This window comes from Paramisgurnus dabryanus, chromosome 5 (genome assembly GCF_030506205.2).
Source record: "Paramisgurnus dabryanus chromosome 5, PD_genome_1.1, whole genome shotgun sequence".
In the NCBI taxonomy this organism is placed as follows: Eukaryota; Metazoa; Chordata; class Actinopteri; order Cypriniformes; family Cobitidae; genus Paramisgurnus; species Paramisgurnus dabryanus.
The window spans coordinates 8,867,875-8,879,743 of record NC_133341.1 but is presented as its reverse complement, the minus strand read 5'-3'; the positions used below and the strand labels follow the sequence as shown (position 1 = coordinate 8,879,743).

Here is an 11,869-nt window from a genome sequence, read left to right as displayed (position 1 = left end):
ACATATCACAACATGTGCTACCAGCTATGTGAAGAACAGGTAGAAGAACCAATATGGGATCACTGTAAGAGTTTTTAATTTTGATACAAAACACAAAAATAACATAAACATCCATTTATAATTTCTTTTATGAACCCTCATCTGAGTCACAAAAAAAGTATATATCCAATAACAAATACATGGTGGACGCACAAAGGACGCTTCAAGTGTATAGTAAGGGATGCCATTGTTAGACATTGTTTTTGACAGGCTCATCTCTGATGATTGTTTCTTTGAAATTAATATACGGTGATGAATGACATAAAAATTTAATATATTATTTTTGTTTGTGATTGAAATCTGTTTGGGGGATTATTTCATTATTTTTACTTTACTGAATAGCTTAATTGGTAGCCTATGTCTACTATATCTACTTTATCACTGTTACAACGGTTACACAAGTCAAGTTCAAAATATAAGTAAAAGTATATACACTAAATGAAACAAATGTGTTATTTGACCAATTTTAAAGTTTTTCTTCATTTCCCTCCTGGAATCCACCTTTAAATCCTACCCCCTGTTGGGATCAGGATAATCCAGTTTTTTTGGATCGAAGTTATCCAAATCCTACTGACAAGTTTTGAACAACACAAACTGAAGGTTTGATCCAGATTTAAACTAGGATTGGATTCTGTGATCTAATCTGATTTCAGATTCCTTCTTTCCCTTTTGAACAACCCATTTTCAAGATTTGATCCAATCCGATAACCGAAATCCGATCAGTTTACCTTTGAACAACTGGCCCATGAAATTTTCAGTGGTGTAGTCAAAGAGTATAGAACAGGGGTGTCAAACTCATTTTAGGCTGAGGGCCGGATGGTAAATAACGCCATGATGTGAGGGTCGGATAATTTTTTTAAACCTTAGTGTGCTGATAATTGTGTTAATATTAACTAAACAAACCAATTCATTAGTTTGCTTAGCAAGAAAACTAGAGAAACACACAGCTCTGTGAAAACTACATTTCAAAAGGTCACACTCATACTGTACATACTATACACACAAATTTGCATCTGTACAAAATCCACTGGTCTTAGGTTGAAAAGCTTTAATTTAACTTCTTTTGCATTATTCCTTAATGCCAAAATTATTTATAAATCATTTACTTTTCTTTGGAATATATTTGTAATGAGAACAGTCATTTAGAAAATGAAAATGCTAGATGGGGCAGTGGCCCAAACCAAAAAGGGCACTAAGGGGGGTGGTGCTATTATTATGGTTTTAATAAAGTATTATAAATATGATGTGTTATATTACTAGCATGTGATTATAATGGGAAATATAATAACAAGAATTAAAGTGTGACAATCAGAAACATATTCAATATGATTTACCTGCTGCCTTGATGGAGCTTTGAATCCTTGTTTGCAGAGATGGGACCAAGTCACAAATGTGCAAGTCTCAAGTAAGTCTCAAGTCTGAACCTTCAAGTCTCAAGTAAGTTTTTTTTCTTGGGCAAGTCAAGTCGAGTCACAGGCTATGTCAAGTCAAGTCAAGTCAAGACCTGTCGTAGGTCAAGTCAAGTTCAAGTCAAGTCACCTTATTTTTGTAATTTTACCTGCAGAATCTGATCTTATTAAAGATATATAGAATATAAAGATATAAAGAAATACTGAACGGTGGCTACTGCAGTTAAATTTTAAAATTATTGGATGTTGGGTCCAAAAAAAAGAACTCGTGACGTAAGCAGGTTCAAGCTCACCACGCCCTTGTTACGATCTCACCACACACTTGGTACGAGCTTAGTTCGTCCCCTCTATCTCCGTTGGGATCTGCCCACTTTTCTTGCATTTTTCAAATATTGCCAGTGGGTGGAGTCAGGCTCTGACCAGGGGTTTAGTTACGCTTTAAACTTATTTTGCCCCTAACACGTTATGTTGAGGGTTAATGGCTACTTTAGCTATTATTACATTTGTTAGATTTTCTTTGAATTTGGCTGCTCAGTGTTTCATGGCTCGCCAACGTATTAGAATGTATCTAATACGTAAAATAATAAGCAGGACCAAGTTCATGTGGGGAAAAGAGATTTAATGAAAGTTCTTATGTAGCATAATTCTTCAGGAGCGATGTTGTCGTGTCAACCTTCTACATTCTTAACCCAAAGTTCTGTCTGTGGGACAGAACTTTATACATCTCACACAAACAATACAAAGGCACCCCATGGAGACTTTGATCTCTGAGGTGACAATCACACCCACGGAGAACCTACGAGAATGTGACCTAATAATGACCTGAGGGGTTACTGTATGGGCCATTTGGATAGTTGATAACATCAGGGCACAGTTGCAATGTTAAGCATCAGACATTGATTACACGTAAAAGAAATATACACAAAATCCTTTAATCCCCCATTTGATCATATTTTGATCACACAAAAATAAAATTAAAGATTTTGTCAATCATGTACACATGCAGTATACAGGTTCTTGCTTGTGATCACTGAAAAAGATTTCAATGTAAAAATGGCTGCATTTCTTTGTGAAAGAGTCCTTTTTAAAATTTCATTTTAAAGTTGTAATCATGTGGACTTGGCGGATGTGGTTGTGTTTTGGTCTTTTTGTACTCTGCGGAGTCCTGCAGGTTATTTGCAAGTTAGAGTAATGTGGAAATGGCAGACGTGGATGTGTTCTGTGGACTTCCCAGGTTTCTGCTTGGTGGTTGGTGCAATATGGTGAAGGTGCCAAACATCAGAGGTCTTTGCTTATTCTCTGGAACACTGAAAAACCGGAACACCTGCAATCACACACAAGAGAAAAGGGAAACGTATCTTGCCAAAGAAAACAGATTATTCACAAATAACTTCTACCTAAAACTGTCCCTATTTAATGTTGGCAGGACACTACAGTGTTTACCAGTGGTGGTATGTGTACCTCTTCATCCTCAGACGACATGCTAGAGCCTAAAAACTCTAGTCCCGCAATATATGGACTCTAATAAACACTACTGCCATCTATCCCTCATCTCTAGGCAGACTAATTAACTTTCTAATAGAACTTTCTCTTCGGGCCTTGTACTACCAGGCTGAGTCGTTCAGGACTTGGCTGTCATTCAGATGAGCTTTAAGCATGTCTTCTGTTCTGAGTGTGGGCATGGGCCTGCCTGTGACATTTTTTTAAAGGTACCTTTCATCAACAAAATTTGATCTCTGGAGATATGATCTTTAACTTGCTTAATGTCTAGAGTCAAGTGTCTTTCTTGTTTGAGATTCCTTAATGCCGCTTGTGCACCCCTCTCCTTTACGGCTCGATTAACAACATCATCTGCTAGGGCATCACCTTCTTTTGTTAAGTTTTCTCTGTGTGCTTCTGTTTCAAAAACTCCATCAGGTCTAGGATGAAATGCCACTAGCTGGTGCTGTAGAGAGGGGTTCTTTTGTTTTCCTGCCACTCAACAGCGTTTAGTAGAGTCTGTTTTTGTTCTACTGTCAGCTGCTGAAATCTTCTATCCAGGTGGTCCTCATCAACATTTTGGTCTCTTATTTTCAGGCTGCAATCTCGAATCCAGTGTCCTTCCTTGTTGCAATACCTGCATCTTCCATGTTGGATGTTTGCACTTGTGTGTTTGTGATGTTCCACTCTCTTGTTGCTCTTCACAGATTTTGTTTGTAAGGCTCTCAGCTGGACATCTTGTGTTCTTTTAATCTTTGTTGACCATTCAACCAGCTGATTAAAAGCAACCCCAATGCTGTCCCAGTCTTCATAACGAATTTTCAGAGCTTTAGAAATCTCTAGTTTCAGTCCATTTACAAATGCAGTTTTTAAAGGCATACCAGTGTCCTTGTTAAAATCCTCACTGTCATTCAAACCAGCATGTTCCAGCCAAGTTTGTTTAAAGCGATCTTCAAACTCTGTGACACTTTCCCCTGTCTTCTGCATGCAAGATGTAATTTTACCCCAATTAATCTCTGCAGGTTTTAATTCAAATAAGAATGTCTTTACGGCTTCCCATCCAGCTTTAATGTTCTCTTGAGACTCACCAACTTTGATGCTGACACTTTCAATTAGCCTGTTTTGGTCACTGTCCCTCAAATTGACATTGAGAATGACTACTCCATCTAATGGATGTAGTGTATAGATTTTGTGCAGTCTTTGTAGAACTTGCCAAACCTTCCGTGGATGCTTGTATACATCGGGCAGTTCCCTTGACCATTTGTCAATCTGCTCAGGTGTTGCTGGCTGGTATGTTCTATGTGGAACATATTTCTTCACCATTTTTGTAACAGCGCGAGTTCGTCTCTCTCCATTCTCCTCATACTCCTCCTCATTGTCAACTTCAATTTCAGTCCTTCTGTTTTTGACAATTACAGGAGCGAGTCTGACCATAGATCTGCTCTTTGAGACATAGGTGTGAAAAGGTGATTTAGCCTCTCTATCTAAATCACCGCTTTCACAGTGATCAGGTGGTAGCTCTCTCAGCAGAGCCATTTGTTGTTGATTTTCAGTAATTTGTTGTTCAGTAACTTGCTTGTTGCAGCTGCTAGTTTCTTGAGTTGATGTCCTTGTTATAAAACAGTCTTTTGATTCAAGTTGTCTTGAAATCAAATTTAGCAACATCTCATTCTGGTTTAACAGTTTCTCTTTGTCTCTTTTTTTCATTTTGCAGTCATTCAGATAATCCTCGAACTTTAGCCTTCTCAGTTTCAATCTCACATTGTAGTTTGTCCATCTCACACTTTTGCAGGTGCTGTTGAATTTGTTTGAGCAAAATCACAGACCATCCATCTTTCCTGGTGTTTGTCCTTAAGCGCTGTATCTTTCCATAAGCCCTTTTGATGTCTGGCAAAGCCCATTGTCCACTCTCTGAGTGCTTGATACTGTATTTCCTACAGATGTCATCATGGCATGTCCTTATCTCCAGTCTTTTGTCCAAATATGCATTTAGATTTTCCATCATCTGATTAATGGTTACATTTGGAGGTTCTGTTCCATGCTGTTCTGTAGTGGGTCTCAGGTTAGATCCACAATCATTGTTTTTCATAGTAGACTCAGCCATGGCCAGTACAGCAGAAGTGCCCTCAGAGGTGTGAAAACAAAATAAAAGGTGTTAGATCTGTTAAAGGTGCTTATTCAGACTGACCATTTGGAGTATACAGACAAAACCAAGTCAAACATACATTAAATGTACTCTTAATAACAATAATTAGTTTGTGCTATCTTTTTGTTTTGTTCTTAATACTACAATTAAGAAAGCAAGAGAACCATAATAAAATGTGTCTACTGTTTGCACAGCAATAAACATTAGACTTCACAGTTTAAACTCTCAAATTCTTTCTGAATCCTACTTCAGAATGCTCAATTACAGTTCTTAGTTTTCTATTTGTCACTCAGAACTTTCCATATATTTCAATGGAAGGCAAATTGACTTAAAGTTACATAATTTTGGTTCTAGACCATCTTTTTCTAACCTTGTTTAGAATCTAACCAAATAGTGGCTACTGATAAGCACCCAGTCAAGAATCCTAAAATCTTGCAGCAATATCAGTCCCAAACTATTTCTGTGACTTCTACAGTTTCTGGATGAATGGACTAAATTGTTCTTTAACAATTCCTACAGACATTTAGAGAAAGGACCAAGCTTCTTCTTCTTCTGCAATCTCTATATGAACGGACTAAATTGTTTCTTAACAATTCCTACAGACATTTAGAAAAAGAACCAAGTTTCTACTTCTACAATCTCTATATGAAGGGACTAAATTGTTTCTTAACAATTCCTACAGACATTTAGAGAAAGGACTAAGCTTCTACTTCTACAATCTCTATATGAACGGACTAAATTGTTTCTTAACAATTCCTACAGACATTTAGAGAAAGGACCAAGTTTCTACTTCTACAATTGTCACCGGGTGACTTAGTGCGGAACCGAAAATGGAGAGGAGAGGTTCCGCCCGGACAGAATTTTTAAACGCACCCTTCACTTCCTGGTCTCCCAGGCAACGCAAATTATGCAGAAACGAGCCACAGGTGCAGCACATTAAAGTAGCAGCTCTGATTGGAGGAAGAGATGAGGACGGGCCACATAAATGGAGCTGTAGCAGCACACAAGGGGAGAGTTGTTTTGGGCATGAGCTCCTTTTTATTGCCTAGGGCAGACTGAACCACACGCCCCGTCCTTGGAAGAGCCGGAGGGCGCCATTGATCCACAAGAGCCCTTATAGAGAGAGGAAAGAGTGCGGCGGCCAGGAAAGGCAAAAAAGGACGGGGCTGTGAGTTAAAGGAGCACTGCACCGGAGGTTTTTTTTTTGAAACGTTGATCCGTTGAGTCTGGTTGGTGTGTGTTGAAGCGCTGTGCTGGGCCGTGTTGGTACACTGCTGGTGGTTGGCTAACTCTCTCTCTCTCAGGTTGCATTAGTATACTTACGAAGGCATCCCGAACCTTAAAGGTTGAAAAACACACGGAGTATTTGGTGAATTGAGACCAAGAGAAAACGGGGATTGAAACCGACATTGTTGTGAGTACCAAGTGCAAGTTGTAAATGCCTTGTGTAATGATCTAGCCGTATGTTAGATTCCTCCAGGAGGAAGAGAACGGCCCTACCCCTATTATAGCGTGGTGGGTGAGCCGAGTGGACGTTTTACTGAAGCAGTCACAACGACGACACCACTGCTGGGCCGCATTATCCATCGCCAGATCTGACTGAAGTGAAGTAAAGGAAGACGGGAGTGCTTTTTGTGCACTGAGCGTGGTGGGTGAGTCTCTGTGCTGTGAAAACCTTTAAGTTTGACGTGGTGTTGTATATTGCTGTGGATTGCTGTATGTCTTGTCTGACAGACCCCCGCCTTCACGCACTTCGCTAAGGGAAGACCAAGAGGCTGCTGGCCTTCGCTTGACTCAACCCTGCATATGTTGTGAGCGTGTTTCAGATCTCAGAAAGTAGCACGGTGCCCCGGGACGATCCTTTCCCGCCTAGACATTTGGTGGGTGGTGCGAGCAACAACAAAGAGCTGGAGAAGCAGCAGCATTGTGAGTACGATTTGTGGCTATTACCATTCAATACTGTAAACTGCGAGTCTTATTGTTGCAGAGAGCGAGGTGAAGTGATTCTCATCGTCCCGTGGCCTCTACAAAGGGGCGCCCCTGTCCAGAGTTCGAACGCCGACGGCAATGAGGAAAGGGAAGCGCTCGGCCCGTGAGACGTTCAGTTATCCCACCCCCCTGCCACCGCACAGCCGTCGAGAGGGTTTGCCCCCGACGCCACGTAGGGATGACTTACTCCATCAGACGTTTCGCCTAAGCGGATACCTGTGGAGGAAAGAACAGAGAAAGTGAATAACCTGAGGAGAGATCGAAGAAACCTGTACTTACGGTACGCTGTGTCCAGCAGAGAGGTGAGAGCCATTCAAAGCCAATTAACTGTGCTTCTGTGTCCAAGTTGATACCTGTGAAGGAAAGAACAGAGAGAGTGAATAACCTGAGGAGAGATCGAAGAAACCTGTACTTGCGGTACGCTGTGTCCAGCAGAGGTGAGAGCCATTCAAAGCCAACTAACTGTGCTTCGGTGTCCAAGTTGATACCTGTGAAGGAAAGAACAGAGAAAGTGAATAACCTGAGGAGAGATCGAAGAAACCTGTACGCTGTGTCCAGCAGAGAGGTGAGAACCATTCCAAGCCGATTAACTGTGCTTTGTGCCTAAGTTGTTACCTGTGGAGAAGAAAGAGGAAATACTGAGTGACTCGACGAAACATTGTGAGTGCGAGGAAGAGCCCACACCAGGGAGACCCAGGTACGCAGCCTAAATAAAAATCCACAACACTCATTCACTTTTGATTCTGCCTCCAGGAAGACAAAGGAGCGCGCCACGGGTAGTATAGACCAGGTTGGAGCCTGAGTCCCACGCCCCCCCCCCTGGTCCTCAGTGCCCTGGACATTCCGTTGCCCCTTGTTCCCTGTCCGTGGCCCACCTGGAGGGCAGAGACAGACATTAGTTTTAATTCCCCCCTCCCCATTTCCCAAGAACATTTTAAATATTTATTAAATCAATAAAGAATTAATTTTATACTTACCTGCCCTTGTTGTTGTCTGGTCATTGGGTTGGCTTTGGGGACCTCCTCGAGGTGGAAGTTGAAGAGGGGCGTGGCTTTAGCCTATTGACAGCCAGCCCCTCGGTGTGACACAATCTCTATATGAACGGACTAAATTGTTTCTTAACAATCCTACAGACATTTAGAGAAAGGGCCAAACTTCTACAATCTCTATATGAATGGATTAAATTGTTTAACAATTTCTACAAACTCCAGAAAAAGGACCAAGCTTAAAATGATTAACAATGCTACACCATGAACATTGGTCTGCTTAATTTCTTCAGTAGTTCTTTAAGAGAGCTGATAAGTTTCACTCACCAAATAAAGAATTTTAAGTCATCAAGGAAATTGCTTCCACAAACACAGTTCACAAACATAGTCGGTTTGTCTTCAGAAATTAGAATCTTCGAAATTTTTCAGTTCTTATGTAGCATAATTCTTCAGGAGCGATGTTGACGTGTCAACCTTCTACATTCTTAACCCAAAGTTCTGTCTGTGGGACAGAACTTTATACATCTTACACAAACAATACAAAGGCACCCAATGGAGACTTTGATCTTTGAGGTGACAATCACACCCACGGAGAACCTACGAGAATGTGACCTAATAATGACCTGAGGGGTTACTGTATGGACCATTTGGATAGTTGATAACATCAGGGCACAGTTGCAATGTTAAGCATCAGACATTGATTACATCCCACATGGAAAAAACATATATAAACATATATGTTTCAATATAGGTTTTGATATAAGTTTTACATATATGTGACATATATAAAATTGGCCGTTTTCCTATATTATATGTACATATATGCACATATATGTTAACCTATATATTGGTAAAATTATTAAAATCTGTAGCTGCTAATAAATTAAACATAAATAAAGGTCCAACCAATGACAGTCTGCACCTGCAGGAGCAAGGTTCAAACCTCCAACCTTCCGATTACAAAAAAAATGCAATCCCACGCAACACTGCTGGGATTCGAACACCCAACCTTCCGATCATTAGACAACTCACTTTACCATCTGCGCTACTGTCACTGTCAAATATCACTGAACAGTAGCTGTTAAATTAAACCATTTTGTTATACATGTCGTAGACAGATCTTGTAAATGTTTTAAATGTGCAGACATCATAACTTTATTTAATAATTCACATAATTTATGGCCTGTATATGCACATATATGCACATATATGCACCTCAATTTTGCATATATGCAGCATCATATATGGGCATATTTGCTGTATATGTGCAGCATATATGTGCATAGCTGCATATAGGTTTAATATATGTGCATATATGCTGTATATGTGCTGCATATATGTGCATATTAGCTGCATATATGTTTCATATATGCGCATATATGCTGTATATATGCAGCATATATGTGCATATAAGCTGCATATAGGTTTCATATATGCACATATATCCACATATAGGTTCTTTCCATGTGGGATGTAAAAGAAATATACACAAAATCCTTCACATTAGCTAACTACTAACTAACTAACCAGATATTAACAAATTGACAAGCACTTACTGTGCAGAATGGCTCTTCAAATGACGGACGAAATTGGAGGTTGTCATCTGGCTGATTTTAATGTTGCATGTCTTGCAACAGACTTTTCGTCTTTTGCCATCTTGTTGAAGCCGAAAGCGATGACCCTCACTACCCCTCCGGCTGACATGTTGATATCTGTTCTGTGGTGTGTGGTGTGCGTAAGGTACGAGAGGGCATGACTGATGATAGTGTCGTGATTCAGTCACGGGATCTTTTAATGTACAAAGTAGCTGATATTGCCATTAATTCTAGTTGACTCCCGATTCGCTTTCATTCCAAAATGGCGGATTCGTGGGGCTGCTGCTGGGCGCTGGTGTTGCAATGGAACGTTCTATTGAGTTTCCCCTCTTGTACTTCTATACTCTTTGGTGTATTGGTGCCCGGAGAAGTTGGTAGTACTACTCTTATATTTATTATCCCATTTTAAACAGTGACATGATTGGGGGTTCACATTTCGCATCTTTTGTGCATGCCAATACATTATTTTGACTGAGCGGCAAACACACTCAAAAGACACGCCGTTTCCCAGGTCAGAATACTTAAACTTTTCAGAATGCCGCATGGAGAGTGCGTTGGAAAGAAGGGGGAAAACAAGGCGTTTTTTGTAATGTTTTAGATGCGAAATGTACTACCCCTTAAGTCTCTTCTATTTCACTCCAAATAGGCCAGTGTTGTCACTTAACCTTTGCTGCTCGACTTCTCAGCGTAAGGATCATTATCAAATTAATATTAATCAATGCTTAGAATTTAGAAGTGCATTCATTAAGTACCCTGTACTACACCATTGCCTAATTTGTCAATAAGTAGAAATGTTTCTGTGAAGATTTATAGCCTACATACAATAGATAGAAAAATGTCATAGAATGAACAGATACAATGTGATGGTCTTTGATTGGATTTTGTCATGGTCCTGTCATCCTGTAGATGTTTCATCCAGTTTGTTGTGACAGTATCTTGACAGCCCTGTGGGCTGTGTCTGAGGTTTGTATCCTGCATCCTTGTTTGGTTGATGTCTGTTGTGTTTTGTGTTTGGAGCACATGGCCAATATTTGTTTTCTGTGTGTCATGGGCTCTACTGTTCCACATCTTCCCCTCTATTAATCATTCAATGATTTATATTGTTAGCCTTCTTAGTTTCTTGCCTATTTCTTGCTCTTGTGTTTGCTGTTCTCTGCTGGGTTGTTGGCTTACTTTACTATTCTACATGTGACTTTCACCAAGGCTGTGTGGTAAAAAAAAAGTGCATTCCAAGATAAAGGAAGACATCAAGGCCTGTCTGAATCCATGTCTACTGAGAAACATTCATCAGATGGATATATAAAGAGAGTATAGAGGCATCCCTCAGTGCTTTTGTTCCAGAATCCTGAATGTGTGCAGGGGAGATGAAGGGTTCAGCTTAAAAAATTTAAATGGTGTCTGAGAAATGTATCGATTGCTAAAAAACGTTCAAAATACTAATCGTTTTCTCTCACAAGTGTATTGTTTCGCTTCAGAATACATGACCTATATTTACCCACTGGATTCCTTTCATGATGATGAATGGGCTTCAAAATAATTGGGTATCATTCAATGCCATTACAAAGCAAAGGTCATGATTTTATTTCTCTAAATGTGTTCATCTAAAGTAAGAAAACAAGCCATCTACACCTAGCATGACATTAAGATGACTAAATTATTTACACTTTAGAAGTTTTTGCTGTTGAACACAAAAATATATTTTGATATATGATGGTGACTACACAGTTGATGGTGTGCTATGCTTTATCAACCCCGTATGGTTCTTCATAGGTGCTATAGCACTAAAAATGGTTCCCCTATGATTACGAGCTTTTTGTACTATTTAGCACCAAATTATGTACTGAAAATATCTTCAAAAATGTTATAACATCCCTGGAGGTATACAATAGGAAACGTGCTATGTTTGCCTGCAGACACTCAGCTCTGAATCGAGCATTTGTATTATTTGATTATTAACAGGTAAGCACATTTACTGTTTTTTAACACACAGTAAAAAAATTGAAACCTGACAATTAAAAATTGGCACTGATACAGCTCTTTCTTCTGTTTGGTCAACTCATCCTGTCTATTTACTGCCTTAATCCCGTCCACTATGATAATAGTTGCAGTTCTATGTTTTAAAGAAAGATGGCGGTAGAGAGCCAAAAAGCAAGTAATAGCTTTGAGGATCTATTTCGACCTCACTCAGACCGTCACCACGGTCTTACCTTGAATGATGCAATCCTT

General features: G+C 39.7%; 1 protein-coding gene across 1 annotated transcript; it reads right to left on the bottom strand.

The window, feature by feature from the left end:
• Positions 1-3,242: 3,242 nt before the first annotated feature.
• LOC141282225 (uncharacterized) lies at positions 3,243-5,031 on the bottom strand. The gene is given in 3 exon segments (XM_073814840.1): positions 3,243-4,370; positions 4,500-4,622; positions 4,624-5,031. Coding segments are annotated over 3 exon segments (1,518 nt in total). The 3' UTR covers positions 3,243-3,383.
• Between the last annotated feature and the right edge of the window lie 6,838 nt (positions 5,032-11,869).